Source organism: Cuculus canorus, chromosome 3 (genome assembly GCF_017976375.1).
Source record: "Cuculus canorus isolate bCucCan1 chromosome 3, bCucCan1.pri, whole genome shotgun sequence".
Classification (NCBI taxonomy): Eukaryota; Metazoa; Chordata; class Aves; order Cuculiformes; family Cuculidae; genus Cuculus; species Cuculus canorus.
This window is the reverse complement of record NC_071403.1, coordinates 110,773,560-110,794,122: the sequence shown is the minus strand read 5'-3', so window position 1 is coordinate 110,794,122 and position 20,563 is coordinate 110,773,560. Positions and strand designations below refer to the sequence as shown.

General features: G+C 34.3%; 1 protein-coding gene across 6 annotated transcripts in view; it reads right to left on the bottom strand.

The window, feature by feature from the left end:
• Positions 1-444: 444 nt before the first annotated feature.
• Positions 445-20,563, bottom strand: part of CEP170 (centrosomal protein 170) — a 93,217-nt gene continuing 73,098 nt past the window's right edge. For 3 of the 6 annotated variants that reach the window (XM_054061987.1, XM_054061992.1, XM_054061988.1), the window contains 7 exons: positions 16,049-16,283; positions 11,076-11,253; positions 9,515-9,682; positions 9,139-9,227; positions 6,063-6,156; positions 4,356-4,407; positions 445-2,800 (listed from right to left, as the gene is read on the bottom strand). In XM_054061987.1, coding sequence (XP_053917962.1) covers positions 2,514-2,800; positions 4,356-4,407; positions 6,063-6,156; positions 9,139-9,227; positions 9,515-9,682; positions 11,076-11,253; positions 16,049-16,283 — 1,103 coding nt within the window. In that variant the 3' untranslated portion in view covers positions 445-2,513. Of the gene's footprint in view, positions 2,801-4,355; positions 4,408-6,062; positions 6,157-9,138; positions 9,228-9,514; positions 9,683-11,075; positions 11,254-16,048; positions 16,284-17,886; positions 17,938-20,563 lie in introns of all 6 variants that reach the window. The other 3 variants (XM_054061990.1, XM_054061989.1, XM_054061991.1) reach the window with 3 other exon arrangements.

Here is a 20,563-nt window from a genome sequence, read left to right as displayed (position 1 = left end):
GGAGTTGAAGCTGGGACAGAAAAAAATCCCCATGCCAGTCTGGAGCAAAATCAGAATGTTCAACAAGGTTTTCTAATACATGAAGCAAAAGGAAAGCAGTTTGAAAAGTACCTACTGTTGCACCTCACAAGTGTATTCAAACTTATTTACTGTCATTCTACAAAGGGAACACAGTCACCGTGTGGTGACTGGCGTACTGGATTATTTTTGCCTCTAGCTTTGCACACAATAATCAAGTTAAGTGTGGAAACAAACCTGTGTATGGGAAAGTGAGCCAATACTGTCAGCACAGAATAAATGATGCAGAAGCAGCAATAATATTACTTTTTCCAGAAAAAAAGGTATGCTTATGGAAAAAATGACATTCCCTATTTCAGGAAAAGTTAGACTTCAGGAAGACTGTGTGAACTTCCCAGCTTTCAATCACATACTTACACATTTGTAAAGTTCCAGAAACACTTTATTTAAAAATGGAGTTGTAAATGCATATAACAAAATAACATACATAATAAATGTAACAAAAATAAATAAGGAGAATGTGTTCATACAAAATAAAAACATAGTAATGCAAAATGCTTATTACAGAACGTAAAAGGTATAAAAGCCTGAAAGAACACAAACAATCTCACATGAAGAGCCCGCACCTTTAATCCTTCCTAGCCATTTCCTACTTCCCACTTAAACCTGTGGAAAAATTATGTTCCCAAGCATTAAACAAAAGAAAGAATTATGGTGATGGTTTGGTACACTTGGTTTTCAACACCTAGCTCTAGTTTCAATTTATTTTTGCCCTTCTGTACCTTCTAAAACTTTCCTTGTAGCCTCTGTAAACTCGTGTAGTTCAGGCTTCCACAGTTAGCTGAGTAGAGCATATTGAGTCATACATAAAGGCTGTTTGCTTTTAATTTTTTTAAAGAAAATATGAAATCCATTATACAACAGATTAGTGGTTTCGTTTTTACATCTCTACAAAAAAAGTTTTTGCATTTTTATTAACTGGTCCGACTTTTACCAACTTCTGAAAGCCTGTACAATTTAAAAGTGTACAGAAAGTAGGTTTTTTAAACAAATGTCATATAGGATTATTGCTGAAATATTAAAGACCATTTCATAAAAGCTGCAAAACTGTATCTTTAACCTTAATATATAGAGATTGATGCAAACATAGGCAAATTCCAGTCTGTTAGTTACATTTAACAGAAATAACATTCCTCCAAAGTACAGTGTTCTGGAAAAACAAAGAAATTTACTTTAATTTTTATTATTCTTTCCAAATGTTAAATTACTGGGACAACTTATAAGGAAAATAGGCTTATATAGGAAACTTTAAATAGACTTGCTTTTCAGTGGTAGAAGCAAAATGTCTATGTTGGCAGTCATCTTCCAGAATCCTTTTAAATACGTAAGACAGAGACAGCTTTACTAGCAAGACTACAGGAAAATATACAGAAGCAAATAAAATCATTTGCTTGGGAGTGCATCTATCGATCAAGCAAATCATGACAACTCTATTTCCAAGTCCCCTAAAGAAAAATTTACAACTAATGACCAAGGAACAGTAATTTCTTTTGTAAGCTTATGTGCATTTGAATTGGTGAGAGCCCATTTGCCTCAATATGCTTTAAGATGTCCCATGTTGCTGTATGTTTAAATTTATTTCCTAGTTTAAACAAACATTTGGACAAAAATGAGATATGAAATACTTCTACTTTCATTAACACCAAAAAGACATTTGAAGAAGATTCAAAAAGTGCCAAATAGTCCTTTCAGAATGTGGATTAGAACACTGCAATGATAATACAAGTACAGTATTATCAGTTTTTATGTACACCAAAACACTCCTTGCTGTTTAATGATATCGATATGTTCGCCTATCACTCCCAGCAAATCTTAGTGCAAACAAAATATGTGAACTTTGTAAACCCCAAGACAATTTACGCAGCAACAAGGTTATATAAATCACAGAACTGTGTGAGATTTTGAGTACACAAGAATGAATGCTTTCTGAAATCTGTCTTACCTTTTGCAGTAATGTGTCATTGTAGTCAAAGATAATGTTTCCTATATAAATCATCTAATTCAGAATCAAATGTAACTGTTCCACAGTTCTGTACAAAATTTAGTGGAGGAAGTCCATTCATTAGAGCAGCTTGGCAAAGAGATTTGGGGTTTCAGAAACGTTAAATGTTAGACTGCTTGCATGGCTTTTAAAAAGAAATAAATCTATTAAGGGAAAACTGCTGATATAATAATTCTTTTGCAAAGCACACAACCACAAAGGGCAAACTTGCCACAATCTGCTTTCCTACACTGGTATCTATGCATATCTTTATGATTTGAAACGGATTTGTGTGACAATCAAAGCATCACAGCTAAAGAAAACTGGTTTAATAAAATAACTGCTGTTTGACCAAGCCTTTTTTTTTTATTTTAAAAATTATAAAACCAATATTATGATTTTTCCTTTTTCATAAACATTCCACATGAGAGGTTTCCGTATCAACACTCAGATTTCACTCACGCAGGGTGGCATCCTCCTCTTCCCCATCTGGGTTAAACCTATTGAACTGTATGCTGAAATCTGACTCAGATTCGGCATTCTCAAATTCAGCTGCGACAGGGACAGCAGCGGGTCGAAGAGCCCGAGCTTCGGGCTGGCAGTTTGGCTGCACTTGAGGGCGGGTATTTTGAGAAACAGGACTGGACTTCAGCTTCGGCTGAGCTGGTAACATAGGGCTGGCAAATCCCAAGTTGCTCAGAGCATCCAGGGTACCATCAGGGTCAATCATAGCGTTAATTGCTAAGCAATTAAGAAAAGATGAAAAAGATAAGGAAGGAACGATAAAAAAAATTATTTTCTGATACCATAAAAAATACAAAAATCCTGTTCTAACACTAAACACTGCCTGATGTGTGGACAGGAAAAAAAAGAGACAATACATCACCTATTATTAGCTTACAGCGACTGAAAGATGGGATTTTTAGTTATTTTTAAGGATCTTTTTCTCTAATATTACCACCATATTATGCTTCATTCAACCTGACGCCCCCAGATACCCCTGGCTGCTAATTCCATGATTGAATGAAATTTGTATGAAATAGCCATCTTTTATCTTTTTTAATGCATATCGATGGACTTGTAGTTCCTCTCCCCTCACACAGTGAGAGCAAACCGAAGCAGCCAGTACAATTTCATTTTACTGTACTACTAACATGTTGATGCGTTTAACAGAAGCTCCCTCTTCTTTATTTCCAGAACTGTACCAACATCTATTCAAACACCACTGCATACAGAAGGAAATGAAGTGGCCTCTTTCTCTGGGCCTTATTTCTTTCTTATGTTCTCTAACCACAATATAATTTGTAATAAATTAACATTTTTAATTATAGCTAAGCATGATACTAATTTGTCTATAAATAGTAGTATAAATACTAATTAGTATAAATACTAATTTGTCTATAAAAGTGACTCCTGATTCCTCCTACAACATTCTTTTTTAAAACATGTTTTATTGTAGGATTAAATCTGAATACTAAAAATAACAAATACAGGAAATTTACAACAAATACAATAATGCTTATATATAAGCACGGACCAGTAAACCATTTGGCCACTCAAAATTAAACAATAATATGAGCACAAACAATACACAAACAATATTGCAGCTTCTTTTGAAAACAGACTCAGTTTTTCGCGTGTTTTTGATAAACAGGATATATACCTAAATAGCAGACTTCGTGAGCATAACATACATCGTTCCATTCTATACATAGGTAAGTCTGCACATGAAAAGCAAGTAACTTTTCTATTTTATGGTCTGTGGGCTCCACAGTTAGAGAGAATTCAGTAGTGTGAAGGGAAGACGTCATGAGCCAATCCTAAGTTTTTTTTTTTTTATTGTATCAGATAAAGTTGTTTTTTTTCTGTATTTCCTATAGTTTATGGTCCAAGTGCATTCCTTATACCAAGCTGTGCTACACATGAGGGTATTACTGATATGCAAAGGACTACTTTATAAAGCCTAATCTCAGGATTCTCTATCACCTCAGTTCAATATTTACTCACAAATGTATTTCTATTAAGAATATTTCACAAATAATTACTTTGGGATTCTCTGGACTATTTCATTTTTAGTTCAGCTTTTCTCATTCATATAAAAGATGTCACTCTTCTTTGTAAGAATAAGTCAGTGATGTTTCTTTACCAAATGTGACAGTAATTTTATGATATTAATGTATGTAATTGATACTGTGCATATACTTTAATACACTGTCATAACTTCGTTTTGTGATATATATATCTAAAAATCTAAAGCAAGCAACAACGAAAGAGAAAAGTGAAAAACAATTTGTACCTTGAAGCTGTTTCTCAACTCTTTTCAGTTCCTGTAAGATTGATGATATTTCCTAGGAAAGAAACAAACGTGTTTTACTAAGAAAAAGGAGACTCAAACTCCATATTGGTAGTAATCAATTCTCTTCCATAACCTTTGCAATATGATATTTAGGTTGTCCCTCCCGGTATCAAGGACACTCCTGCTGCTGGTGGTCCAGCCATGTCCACTATGGGTCCTGGGAAGCAGTGCTTGAGGCTGGACAGCCGTGGCCTATTCAGAAATCAAGAGCTCCTCCACACTAGCTGACTGCTACAGTCAACAAAACCTAACTCCCTCCCTTGCTCATATACCTGCGCTGCTACTTCTCAAGCACAAACTCATAGACACCATGGTTCGGTAGAAATGGGGCAAAGTAACAGCAAATCTTAAAAGGAAACTTACAATATAAACCTACTGTTAATGAGACAGGGTGATTTATAACCTTGTTCAAATGTGAGTTAGAATAGCAAGATGATTGCATCGGGTTTTTGTTTGAAACCACTGGGCCCTGTGACCACGGGACTCTGTGCAGAACACCAATGTTGGCTTCTCAGCACTCAGCCTTACAACACGGTATTTAGAATATAAATAGAATATACAGAATTAGAATATATTTCATAGTATTTAGAATATAAATCCCTAAACTCTGATCTTATTCTGGAAATGGATAAGAGAAACTCCTCCTATCATCATGTTCTAAAATTAGAAACTTCCATGAGTAACTTGTCTAATTAAACTTTAAAAGAAACAAAACAAAACCGTCGGTGTATCTAACAAATTATAATATTTAGTCACTAATGATCACCCTTAAAAAAATACACCATTCTGGAGAAACTACAGGCTAAAGTTTTAATACTTCCAGGAAAAATAAATCTGGAGGAGTTTAGTAACTCACAATGAGCTAACAAAGAAGTGCTATTCAGTTCAGTGCCAGAGGAAATGTATCCATGTTTTGCTTCTGAGAAGTTCAGTACAAAGTATGTGACAAGGAGATCCCCCTCTCACCTTTCCATCAGAAAAGAAAACTGACTCTGTAAGGTAACATTCTTATCAGCATGATAGTCCAGGTGGGGTAATGTTGCTAGACTCTCCACCTGCTCTCACATGCGTAAGTGCTTTTCAAACCCTCGCTCTGCGTTTACACGCAGAGAAGTGTAGTAGGAAACGTGTACTGCATTCCCTCACACTGTCACACAGTCATGAAACGGCCCTAAGCAGGCGGAGGCAGGCGACTACACGAATCAACTAGAGTTGTAGTTGGTACCCCATGATTACTACTTCCACACAAAATCAACATTATTATTTTTCATTGAAGTGTGCTTTTAATCCAATGTGCTTATAGATAATTTTCCTTCACATATAGAAAAATACAACCACTTCTCTATTAATAATCAGTAATAATAGTATTAAGTACTTTATATTAAAATTAAGTACTAATAATCAGTAAGTAGTCTTAAGACATTATTCACCCGAGAATTTCTGCTGATTACTTAAGACTATTTCCTCAGAAGATAGTAAATCTTAGTAATTATTAAAGGATAAGTTTATTCTTGAAATATGAGCATCTAAATAAAACCTTTTAAAGATTTTTGCCTTTATATCATTGAAAACAACACATTCCTCCACTGATTATTAAGAAATTAAATAAGAAGCTCATTCAATCCCAGAAAAGATAACTATTCATACCATGCTTGATGTTTTCACAATAGGAACTTCACTTTCAGCTCGCAACTTGTTTTCAATTTCTTCCCAATTTCTGTCTTTGTCCTTAAATAATATTCTAGAAGAAAAAAATTCAAGAACAGTATGTTTAAAATAGGCAAAATTAAACAAAGTGAAGCTGAAAGGTTAGATACATGCTAGGAGAAAGCAGCATGGGAAGCAGTGAATAAAACTAAAATCTGAAATACTGAAAACTGACATAATCCAATCCTATAGTTTAAATTTTCATGGAAGCATACAGAGTTCCATCAACATCATCATTATTATTGACATTAAAATAACAATTCTGTGGCTAAATACTTGCTTATGGTGTTGAAAAGACAGCTCACTCTTTCTTCCAACACTGAGACAGTTTTAAAAAAATCCAACTATTTTACAGTAGTCAAAGAATTCCCTGTAAACAGGGCATTTTACAAAAAGTGCAAACCAGGAGAGAAAGATTAACAATGTTAAATGAATGCAATTCTTTTAAATTTATATTTTAAATTAATTTAATGAAAAATAAATCACCTCAGAAAATTAACAGAAAAATGCTTTTCATTGAACAAGTTCTCATTGAAAAGTCTCATCACACGAATTCTATATAAACGATTTAGTAATGTATCACGTGTATTACATGTTTAAAGAATTCATTTCTATTATTTGTAAAACTCCAGGGCATACTGTGAGATATCCCATATCTTATGTTTTATTTGTCTGCTGTGAAAATTTCATTCTCATATCATAAACATCATTTAACCTGTCTATATTTGCATAATTAAAGAAAAAGGAATGTGGGGATATTTATGGCCTAGGTATTCTGCTTTGTTTGGGTTTCTTTTCAGTGATACAATGATCACATAGGGGAGTCCAAAGCCACTTCTTCTCTAATTGGTATCTCAGAGTTACAAGTACAAGAACAGCTGCAGTAAAACTGCTAAGCACACAAACTGATTTAAGATTATGACTGAAAATTAGTGTATTTTAGAGAAGTTATTAGTGTAGGAAGGTCTCTGAGGAAATAATTTTTAAGACAGAAGTTCATGATACCTTGCATCTCATAAAGACTATGAATTTTAAAGAAAGCCATGAGACTTAGTACTACACTTCTGTTAATCTTTCCTCAGTTATTTATACCCTATAGAAACCCCACTCTCTGTTATTATCCTTTCAAGATTAGTTTTTCAAAACATGTACCCTGTATTATTTTCTCAGCACACAGATGTCTGTAAGTAGCCCATCCAGAAGATGCTTTAACTATTCTTCTGCCTTTGAGGTCTCCACTCACTGTTGCTTCGGACAATGATTTTGTCAGGTGTTTCACTTGATAGAAAGCACTACCCTCATGACAAAATGTCATGGGATTGAAGCAAATGACCACTTTTGCAAGTGACTTTAGTGTATTAATGTACAAAGCATACAAAGAGTAAACATTAATATACTTCTTGGGGAAGGAAAGTAATCAAAAGTACAGTGAAGAAAACATGAAACACTTCACAGCTTTGAGTAGTGCCATCATCTTGTAATAAAGCTGATCATCACAGACCTGACAAGACTGCTTTTGTGTTTCAGAAGGGAGTATGATAGCTTGCAAGCCCATACAAATGCAAACCTGTATACTAGAAAGTCCAAGTACGATGGAAAATGTAGGACGTGCCTAACACTGAAGAGTTTTAATAAAAAAAGCAGAGCTAATTAAATCCTTCATAGGATCTTAAACTAAAAAAGGTAACTTGTAGAAATATTTGATTAAGTATTCAGAGAATCCTACACAGCTATCCTTTCCATACTTTAAGTGTATTCATATCACTCTGAAAATCAGCAGGAAAGTAGAAAAAAAGGCTTTTTTTTTTTTTTTTTTACAGTGAACAGCACTAATAGGAAAATATAGAAGCTATGGTGACACAACTTGGTTTTTCAATTACTTTCTTGCTCATGTTATACTAAAATACTTCTATCATTAAGTATGTGATTAACAACTTTGCTTGCTTTCACTCTTACCATCTCTTAATACTCTTGCTTCTCTTTTACAGCTTGAAAGTTTTCCTTTTCACAGGTCATTTTATTAAAAAAAAGAGGAAAAAAATAAAAACAGTAATTTAAAATGAAGTTATTATTTCCATTATAAAGTGGATGGCCCAGTGTGTTTTTTGCTATCATTTTAGGAAGCCTATTTCCTTTCAACAGCTTTTTCAGTTCCTCATTTAACCTCGTGAGGATCTTCATCTCTGTCTCCTTTGCTCTTCCTCCTTCTAAGCATACACTTTATATTAAAAGTACATATTTACAAATGCCTGCTATTGCCTGCTCTTGCCTTTCCCAGTCCTACTTCCTGGGCAAATCTGGCTGAAATTTCTTATTTGATTGGGCTCAGTCCTCATTTTAATTTCATTACACTTTGCAGGATGCACAGCAAAGCAGTACCAGCACTGATTTGAATGCTTTGCCTAGGTCTTCTCACTGCAAAGCCTACGTACCTCTTCCCTCCATAACATCTGAAAAGTCCTGCAAACTCATTACAATACACAAAAGACAGAAGAGCAAATAAGCTTCCTAAATGACCACAACAATAACTTGTCAGGAAAGAAGAGGATATAGGATAAATGGCAGGAATGCTGCAGAATTTTTATATGCAATGCAGTTTTGTGTACACCACCAGATAAGAACACAACTGATTATACAAAGTAATGAACAAAACTAAATTATAAAAAAGTAATTTAGCAATATCTCTATGACCTTATCCTAAAGAAAATTACAAATACATGGAGGGTTTGGAGAAAGGAAAGAACGAGGCACCTGAATCTGTTTCAGTCTGAAAACCATGCTAGAGCTTGGGGGAATATCCTTTGCTGATATCTATCTTCATATAATGTGAAGTACACACAAGCAAAACCAGAAAAATTATTCATCCCAAATTTTCTGAATGCTAGAAAAGTCATAGGTAACATGTATTTTTAAAAATGCAAGTTGCTACTAAATACTTTGGCTCTATCTGTATTATACATCTCTCCTACTAGTTGGAATGTTATATTTTCAGTAATAGCACTTTTTCAAAACCCACCTGATTTTGCCAGCTGTTTTGTCTATGGATTGTCTTATCTTGCGAGAAAATTGGAAGACTGAGGACAACAACAAACTGTCCCCCATCACCTGGAACAAGTTTTTAATAAAAAGGGATATTATTAGTTTAATGCTAATTAAATACAAACAATTCCATGTATTTTGAAATCCTTATTTAAATTTTAAAACTTCATACTTCTATTCTAACTAATATGATGTACAATAACATTAGAACACTTTGCAAGTTAAATAATCACAAATATTTTTTTCCAGTATTGATGCCACCTGCTGCAGGTAGGAAAGAAAGGATAGTGGAGAGACAACTGTAAAGGCTTAAAATAGACATATTTCTGGTGAGAATCCTGTTGTATACTCACTTCATCTCTGCTCCAAGTCCTTCTCCGGGTAATTGTTGGGGGATCGAGGGCATCCGTTAGCTGAGGTCGAGCATCATTAGGCCGACCATTCCTCTCTGGTGGTTTGGCATGCACTAGTGGAGGGATTTTTCTAAAATTCAGACTTTCATCAAATACTCGGTCAACCAACTGAAGGGTGAAAGGAAAATACAGTTTATGAAACCTAGAGCACTGAAGATCAGATTAATATTTTTTTCCTTCTGAAACCGTTTACAAGAAGCCTATCAGATAAAAACCATTCTATTGTCTTGCATAGTATAAAATGATGCATCTCTTAAGTAACAATACCTTGTAAAAATGAAGGTCCTTTTTTCAAATACCAGACATACGTGGCAAAATTAGACCCCATAGAAATTTGTTATGGGCAGGTAACATAATTACCTGTAAACCAGCTTTGAATAATTTATTCCTGAAATTCATGGAATGTATCTGTGGAATTAAGTACAGTACTACCCAATTTAGATTTTTTTCCAAATTAGTCACAGTGTTACAGAAGCACCTATACCTACTAAAAGAAGATACTGCCACCTGCAGTAGTATGTACACACTGTAACTTATTTTTTTAAGAAGAAAATAATTATTTAGTAATACAAATATCAAGAGTTATCTAACTGGATCTGAGAAAATGAGCACTATACTCCCTTAAAGTTTAGCCATAAGTCCATGAGAATTAAAAGCAGTTACAATTTTTCTGAGTACACAACTCACAGAATTCTCATCACTGTTTACATCTTTTTTTCCACAGATAAAGACAATATTATATTAAACACAGTGAACTAATGTATCAACCAAACTTCATGAACACAAAAATGAATAAACACATTTTGAAAGGAATACTATGAAGTAAAAAAAATGCAGTAAACATTTACAACATATTAGGGTGAACTGTAATATGGTAGAAAGCGATGATTCAAATTCAGATTAACTCGTTTATTAGCATTAGACCCGTGATGGTTGCTAGAGCAAGTGGTCAATATATTCATAGAGGAGCACATCAGAGACAGTAAAAGAAAATTAGAATTATTAGAAGCACAACGTGAACTTATTGCAAGGCAGTTTGTGATAATGTTATTAAAAAAGAAAACCTAAAGTTATTGTTAATTGATGGCACTGAAGTATTTCGGTGTTCAGAAAATGAAACTTTAATGTCACCTGTGAAAAGAGGGACTTTTTGTCTTTAATAGGTATGCAAGGTATTAAATGTATACATTTATAATTATTTGTAGATACACACTAATATCTTTAAATGCACTTAGATACTATCCAATGGTATCTAAGGCTACAGACAAGCAAGAAACAAATAACTATCTTGTCCTATGTCTTGTGGAAAAAAAGACACATACAGATAGTATGCATCCTTTTGACAAGCTGTGTTCATAGAATAATTTGTGTTGTCTGTTGAAAAATAAAGGAACCTTAAATCAAAAAACAATGTAGGGATCATGCAGACGGGTTGAGTGGAAATAACTAAAAAAGGCTATGCAAAATGCTAAAAGCAAAAGAAATAAAGAAAAGGAAGAACCTTATGCATTTCTCCATGAAGATCTCCTACCTCTTCTCTAGTGTCTATGGCAGAGCCAGGGGTGGTGGCAGCAGTGCTTACTGTGGTACTGGGGGCAGTGCCTGATGAAGTCACTGAATCTATCTCTCCTGCTACATCGTTGATTTCCCGTGCGATGAGAGCCAGATCTTGACTGATCCTAGTAATAAAGACAGTGTTACATTCTCCCCTAACAAGTACTTCTGGACCAGTAAAGTCCAGCCTTTAGTCTTTGAGCTTCTAAGTTCTAGTTCCTGATAAATGTGCAATGAAAATGGGTATGTCCTCATAAACTGAAAGTTTATTTGTAGACCCATAAAAACAAATTTTTAACTGAAGCTGTTAATTACATGCCCTGTAGAGTAAGAAGGTAGAAGGCAATCTCAAAAGACCGAGTGTCCTTGTTTTCTCTCTGGGATTCCCAGGCAGAGATATATGCAAAATGCACACACAGGATGCACTGGAAATAGACTGAAAATACTGCACAGATGTATATGCTGTAAATCTGAAATGTCCAGAATATTTAATTTATACCTCAGTTTACCTACTTGCAAAGAAGTTCTTCAGGACCTCTGATTATTCAGCAGCTCTGCAGCTTGCTCAGATCAAGCTGCTTATGTGTCTGAAATTCCAGAACAGTACCCTAAATCCTCATAGTTAATCAAGGTAAGCTTTCTAGTTTGAAAAAGAGATCATGTCTGCAAAAACCTGGCTGTGACAGCACTACACAAATACATCTGACTTCTCAGCTGAAGATTCCTTTTCCTTTCTTCTCATCCACCACATCACAAAGTAGCTACACTGTGTGTTCTGCTCAGCACAGGGAGGAAGTTTGCCCATCTCTGCTCGTGCTAGTCCTCCCCAGGACACTTCAAAAGAACTAGGCGGGGAAAAAAAACCACCAAAGCAAAAAGCCAAAAGCCCCCTACTAACTATGGCATCCTGAGACTTCAGCTTGGATCAAGCAGATCAGAAGACCTAGAATTCAAAGTAGCTCACCAAATGATTCCTTTTCATACTTCTGTCTGAGAGCAGCGAAGGCACAGAAGTCAGTAATGCTAATTCTGCACCCCCAAGGATTCTGAATAGCAGCACCTGCCATTTAAGTGGAAGGAATTGCACAGTGACATGACAGTGATGCCCACTGTGCTGGACAATGCTTGTTAAAGGTGAACTTCTTTCTGCTTTTTATTTTCACTTTTCCTTCAAGTTAAAAACAATGGACACCACTGACCTAGAGATAGTTTAAGATTGCGTGAGAAAAATTTAAACTAGAAAGGCAAACATAACTAGAGAAATTTCCAGTCACGTTCTAACACTGGATTTGGGGCATCAGCAATCCACAATAAATTGCAACTTTGCACACAGCACAGATAAACATATAATTGGGATAAGGTTGTAGAAGAATACGCAGTAACTACCCGTGACCACTGAAGACAGTATTTCTGAATTCGAACTATCAAAGAATGGAAAACTAAAGCAGAAACCAAGTCAATTTCTAATTTTAATAAATTAAAATATGGTAAGTGCCTATAATTGCATTAATTAATTTCACCTAATTACTAATATCTTGTGTTCTTATATATCTGCACCATTAAAACTCCAAGGTTTGAGCTAATATTCTAAGTACTAGAGATACCAGAGCATCTACTTCCTTTGTTTCACACAACCATATAACTTCTTTTAAGAAAAAACAGAGAAACTGCTAATAATCATGTTTGAATTTCGGGGGAAAATTTTGGTATTTAATGAAAAGTTGTGAAGAAAATAAAACCCAGGAAATTTCAATCACAAATAAACCCTCCAGAAGACAAATATCATTAAACAACATAGTAAAAGTAGTATCAATCAATTAAGATATAATTCTCCAAAGAAGTCAACAATGCTTCAACATGCCACTGCTGCTTCAATTGAGTTCCCATCAAGCGATCAAAATTATATAAAATGTAAGATGTCTACATAAAAATGAATTCAAACGAATCCTGAAAACATCACAAAACCCAATTCTACCGTGGATGGCAAGCACCTTATTAGACAATCATCATAGCCAAAAAATGGTCAGGTGAACAAAATCTGGAATTCATTTCAACATGATAGTAACCTATAGTACTCACTAATGTTTCTGTACAGAAACAACAGACATAGCAGTAAACAAAAAGCACTACGAAAACCAAAATTAGCGACCAGCTGATAGTTGGGTCTGACTTCTTAACAAAGTTTTTGAAATATTTTACATTAACTTTTAGAAACAGAAATTACTGCTTAATATAAGGAGTATGTTTTGTATAATCGAGGACAAGAGACTTAGGCATTAAGTACACACTATTTACTGTGTTTCAACTGTAGGTTGCCTTGCAGATTTCTAGTGATTTCTGCACTAGACCTCGCAATCATAGAGGCAAATCAATTCAGAGAGGTGAAACAAAAATAAACCTCAAACTCCCTAAGCCCACCAATCCATTCTAAGAAATGTCGCTGTTAGATTGGCTCAGTGAGCACTCTTGCAGCTACACAGTTACGTGAGAGACAGCCACAGTTTCGAACAAAAGGGAAAAGGTGAGAAGACCGGGCTTGAGACGGGGAGAGCACAACCAACTTTTTTCAACAGCTTGAAATTCTAGTTCTTATTTACCTGTAGTGAAAGAATGCTCATAGTATTAGAAAGAACAGAATGTGAAATAAGAATAGTTCTAAGCTATCTGTAATAGTTCTGAAGTGCTGGATTACCAGAAACATTTTTATACTTAGTCTACCATGTCACACCTTCTAGACTAAGGCAGTTCATTATATTTTAAAATCCTTAAATAAAATATACATAAAACTCCTGTTAGGTGTATATTCCCACCAGGCCAAAGCGGTTTTAGATCAAATTTAGTTACCCCATTAAGTTTTTTTTAATATCTCTTTCCAAGTTCTATTTTATTAATGTCTTAAAATTGTAGAGTCTGAAAAATGCAGACTAAGTCATTCTTGAAAGAGCAGCTGAAATACAATATGATGTAACATGGGCACAGTGAAATGTTTGTCATACAGTCTCCACACTACTTTCATCTGCACCTTATTTCACAAGATATTTATCTTTACATCTGCCTAATTTAATCAGTTATTCAACAAAAAAAAAAAAAAAAACCCAAACCAAGCAATTTTAGTAAGAACAGATAATTATCTATTTCCTTTTTAAAAACTCTGAACAGAGTAAAAGGGACTCTGATCACGGAGGCTGGACTGAGGGATGGCACGGAAAAATAACCCAGAGTAGACAACAGTAGAGGGGAGACTATGGTTAGCGAGGCAAAGTGAGCAAAGACTGAAATTAGCTTAGAAAGGCCCAAAGTTAAACTTAAAGCCAGCAGAGCAATACTGTGAATCAGTACAAAGAGAGATGGAGGCACAGAACGGATCAAGTAGTGACCTAGAGCAAGGGGACTCAGCAGAAGTTAACCAAGGAAACTGGTGTTAGAAGCAACAACAATAGATGATAGTAGTCTGGCATTTCTCAGCTGCTGAGTGCTAGCTTTCTTGACCTTGAATAAGCTCATTTAATGAAGTTCGTGTGAAATTTCTATTCGCAATCAAAAATTTACCAATACTCATTTGAGTCTCTCACCATTTCCACTGGAAATAAAGAAACTAGAAAAGGTAGGGTAAGTACACAGCCTTCAAAACAAATGTAAAACTAGTATCTAAATCAAGAAAATGCTAACGAGCCCAAGGGAAGGAAAAAACCCAACAAACCTAACTATGAAATTTAGATCGAATCATCAATTACTTCTAGTGTCTGTCTCTCCTAGATGAGCAAAACATACCACGAAGTTTTACTTAAGCAGAGGTTCAGCGTTACTTTTTATAAGGAGGAAGTAATATGCTATAGCTATTCTCTATTCTTTTCCCCAAATACAGACATTCCTCCCTATATCCGTCTCTAACTTCAGATTTTTGGGAAGCAAGAGAATTTTCAAGAAGATGCCTTTGAAGGTGTTTATTTCATGGTTTATCAAGACACTATTTGGCTCCCTTACGTATTTTCCCTTTGCACAGACCACAACAGAAAAACAAATGGTGAAAAATATTTCCAAGAAGAGGAAATAAAAAATAATTAATCACACTAAGCAAAATCAATGCTCCGCATCTGTGAGATCACAGCATTAAGATTAATTTTAAAAGGTAAACACTTTTCTTGTTTAAGCTCCCAAATCAAATTCTGTGAAAAGGTTCAGAAGTTGAACACTGGCTAAGATTTATATAGTTACATAGTTTTATTTATTCAGTGCAAGCTATTCGAAGTTTTCACTGCCTGTGTACTCTATGATATGGGAATATATTGTTACCAGAATGTAGAACTGACTACCTTTTCCTTGGTTCACTTGAAGCAGAGCGCTATTAGCAATAACAGAGAAACTGCTTCACTAATCTCAAGAACTTGCAACAAAATAAATTATATATGATTTAAATCAGAAAATATCTAACATAAAATAATGTCTAGATAAACAAAAAATTAAAATGAGAACATGGTCTCTCACACTGGCAAAATCACTTCTTTGTCTCTCTGCCATCTATGCATTGATCTGGAATTTTATCTCAATACGAACATAAAGGTAGTACAAAATCAGATATACTTCAGCCTTAGGAAATACAGCATTAGCAACTAAGAGTTCTACACAAAATTCCTCTGCAAGTCCCAGTAATACAACCAGAATTTCATATTCTGGGATCTGGCTATCCTAAGTCAGAAATCACTATCATTTTCCATTAGAAAGAGGTGTGCTCGTAGCACAACTGCTGTGTCTGCTAGTCTCTTATAAGAAGAATTTCAAGTTATCCATTCCGTTAGTGAATGAATATGGTAAGTAAAGTGATACAGAAAATCTATTAGCTCTCTTCCTCCTACATGTGTACTTGTATAACTGGTTGGGTCCAAATCTTTGTTGTTTTAGAGGCACTCCTTTAAAACCAACCTTGCTATTTCTTCTCGGTGAGCAGTCCAGTCACGAATGTAGTCTTCCTGTTCCTTTATTCTGTGCTTGAATGTATTGCTACTTTGAGTTGCTGTCCCAGAGCTCTGCAGTCGCGTGGTTTTCAGGGCTGGAGAGGTACGTAGACGGGTATGTTTAGGGGAATTACGGTTTGATCCAAATTCATCTTCTGAGGTGGAAGCATAATCTGTAGGAAAGCGCCTCCATCTTGCACTTACTAAATTAGTTCAATTATTAAAAAAGAATTATTATTCCATCCTTAATAAGAAGAAACAATATTATTTCAGTAACATCATAAAAATACACAACTACTCATTATCAATCCCCAGATACCTCACAAAAGGTTTTACTACATATTAAAAACAAAGCTACAAAATTTGTGTTAAATAATAAATATTGATTAATAAAAACTTAAAACGGATGCTCTTTGTATAATGATGAGTGAAATCAGATGTAAAGGCCAGTAATTGTGTGTGAGTTCAAGCAAACCGTATTACAAAATAAGGGCCCAATTCATGAACATTTAAGTATATAGTCAGATTGTACTTTTTCTGCAGATTTTTGTCCCAAGTTTTATTCAAGGTTTACGTGACACAGAAAAAAATGAAGAAGGATGAAAGAAGGATGGAGCTGGCACAAAGCCTGGAATACATGCTTACATTAGGAAATCATAAAAATCCTAGATGATGCATTATGTATTTAGTACAGAATAAATATGTTAAAATTAATACTGTGTTATAAAAATCAGCAGCACAAAATCTACAAAAGCTGCAGCCTCAGAGCAAAAAGCATATATTCTCACACACAGCACATAAAGCCGTGTTGCTGAAGACAGTCTGAAGTACAAAAAAACTGAAACTAACTAGAAGGGTCTCGTGCCCCCACGAATTACTGAAGTCCAGAAAATGCATTTCTGATTTGCTGTCCTCAAACATTTCCAGCAGGAAGACGTATTACTGTAAAGGAATGCTCATCACAACATCCTGCTAAATTTCTGCAATGGATTTAGTCACCCAAACTCACTAATATTCATGAGGCTCTATAATTACTGTGGAAATTTAAAAAACTGCATTATCACCTCTTGGTAACTTAAAAATAATATTTGAGTACTGCACATTTGTTTTAATATAAGAAAAATGCTTAATGAGTAATGATTTCTCCTGAAACATTTAAAGAAACATTACAAATGAAGTATACATCAATATGAATTTAAGTAACAAATAATGAATGCGATTTTTAGTTGAGAAAAGATCCGTGTAATGCTCTCAAAGATTACAGTATGTAGAATATACCATTGTTGTATAAGCTTGCATCCCTTCTCTCATATAATTAATTTTTAATCACTGAAAGAAAAATATGCTTGCATAAATTTTTTAAGGTTTAAATGTGGACTTCAAATTAAGTCCAGTTCTAACATTTTTTTTTTTTTTTAACATTCAAATCTTATTGAAAAAAATGAAAATGTCTCTCCAGTCACTCACTGTTCTCTTTTCACAGGTTTCAAACATCTTTTGATCTTGGGAAGTAGAACATAAGCAGAAAAAGCACATTTCCCCACAAATAGCATGCAAGAAATGTGTGACCAAAGTCCAAATAGCTTTATGAGTTGGGCCCGCATTTCAACGTAATTTTTTGGTTAAATTCTTTGTCTTGGTTTAAATTATATGCATTAAAATATAAAATCTGACTTAAAAATCTCTCAAGCGAGCTAGCCCAGCAACTCAGCACTGTACAATGAGCATATGTAATAATATATTTAAAAACTAAAAATTGAATGAGAAGTGAAGTATCAGAAACAGATTTGATTTCTAGTACTCTACCACTGTAAGTTTCAACATCAGGATCTGGGTCTGGGAGAAGCTTGGATTTCTCTGTGTACAAAATAGTGTTTTATTACGTTAATTGTATCAAAACATCAGATTAGAAGCATGTGCCTAAATAAAATAGATTGATGAGATTAGTCTTAGGGCCTTTTTTCACCCTACTTTTTAGGAAAAGATTCTTAACTTATACATTTAGTCAAAAATAGTGAATTTTGTAAAAGCTTAAACATTTCAGAGATAATAACTGAAATGACATCTGTAACAACCGCCCACATAGTGCCATAAACCCCCTTCACATTTTTTAATAACCTTAAATGTTAAAGCCTTAAAACATTGTTTATTTATATGTTATCAATGGGTTTCTCATTCATATGGGGAAAAATTTATTGTAGGTTTTACAGTAAAAATGTCAAAAGTTATATGATAAGCAATATCGAAGCAAGTTTCCCATTAAGCTAACTATACATTTGCACATATATTGCTTTTAATACTACTTAGAAATTATGCAATCCCAAGATGTCATTGTAGTCCATTCAGATTTCTGAAAGCTATTGTGCCATTGGTTATCTCAGACACCAAAGACTGTGAATATCAGCATCAATGACTAGAAAATCCTCCTTTTTACAGACATATATGTCTGAACATTCCAAAAGACTGGAGAAGTGCAGAGATAATTTCTCTTTGGTAGTCTGGATTTAAGAAGCAAGATTCCATTGCTAGCGTTTAGTGACCTACAATGTAGTAACACTAACTGGACTCTGATGAGAAGACCTATGGAACATTTTTAATACTTCGATAGCAACCAAGCTTCTGGTAAAAGAAAAAAACACAAACCCAAAGCCTACATTGGTAATGATCATTCATTTTCCAGTCTGTCTAGATCCAGGAAGTGACACAATAATAAAAATGTTATTAATAACTTCATGTCTTGGGTAGTTATTAGCATCGTTTTATAAGATGCTAATGGGAAAACAGGGATGTACTGAGTAATGGTCTATATATAACAGGAGATACATATATACACGCACTCCTACAGATACTGTAATAGAAGATTACACCACTTTTAAAGCAACTCAGATTATCCTAAAACTCTATAAACAGTCCAGTAAAAAAAAACAAAAAACCAAAAAAACCCCATACTGATACACACAAAATCTGAAAACCCAAATCCTAAACAGTTTTCACTCACACAGTAGCAAGACTTGATTGATTTAAGTCATGATTTTGTTTTGAAAGTAGCTGACTGCTTTATTAATATCTTCCAGATTCTCACCTTTACATTGATACAGGCTTCTCCCCGATTTTGATATATAAACCAATAGAGCCTTTTATGAGAGAAGCTACTTCCGCCGCAGATTTTTCTAATGATGGACTTTCTAAAATACTTAGCTTTTAATATTGGGGTAACTCATGAGAAGATGGTATTATTTCTCTCTCGAAAACAAGAGCATTTTATACAAGCTGCACTAAATTTTTACTGTATAATGCAAGTAAATTAAAATAATGTTAAACAAATATGAATGTAATAGACTAGCAGACCGAGATGAGTACATCCACTTGCTTGAACAAACCACTTCAATGCAGTGACCTGGGAAAAATTTAGGAAGCATGCAACAGTTCACGTGGACACCAAACTCAAAATCTGTATGAAGTTTGGCAAAAACCACCAGTGACAAGTAACATCTGGGGTTTATGTTTTCAGAAATGTGGTGTTAATAATTAAACTAAACATATAGAAGAAGTCTTAACTGACACTCTTTCCTGACCTAATGTTGCTACTTTTCAGATTGCACACATCAATTTAGAACTTCGATTAAAACTGAAAACATGCTACCTTTCAAATGATATCTTACAAGGAAAAACTGTAGTTTTCCTCTGAGGTTTCTTTTTTTTTTTTTTAATCTTTGCAGACACCTGTCATAATATTAAGCAGATTCAATTTTATAGTTCAGTGAATACCTCATTTGTATCTCTACAGTAATTTCTGTTCAGCTAATAAATGACACAGCCAAAATATACCAGTCTGGGGAATAAACACTGCTAAGAATCCTAAGATGGTACATTTATGATGTACAACTAACAAAAGGGCAGTGAAATATTTAAGGTATCACAGCTTAAAATTTAAGCTGTTTATATCAACTCTGACTGGGAAGCAGTAAAGGACACTATAACTCAGTAGCAACACACAACACTGGAAGCTATTCTACTTATTTTTTCTTGGTTTCTGGACTGGCTTCAAGTAAGATCAAATTGGTGGTGTAACAACTAAAAAAGGAAGAGGACATCAATTTTAGATGTTCATTTCATATAAAAGTTCACTTATTTAGAAATAACACATTTTAGTTTTGACTGATGTAATATTGCTGTTGGAAAAAAACTAGCAGTCTTTCACATTGCTTGCATTCAAAGGGTTATGTTAACTTCTAACAGAATACTATGTTAAAATTAATCAACTGTACAGATTTTTCCTTCCATACATGAGACATAATATTAAATAAAGAAACAGCCACACAAAAGAAGATCAAGATTTAAAAATCATGATGAAACCATAAAACATCATGATTTGGAACACAGAACAGAAACTACTCCAAGGCAAGGTAACAATTTTAATATAAATAGCTTAACTTTACAATATTTAGCCAACTAATGTTTGTGTTAATTTTTCTGTTTGTTA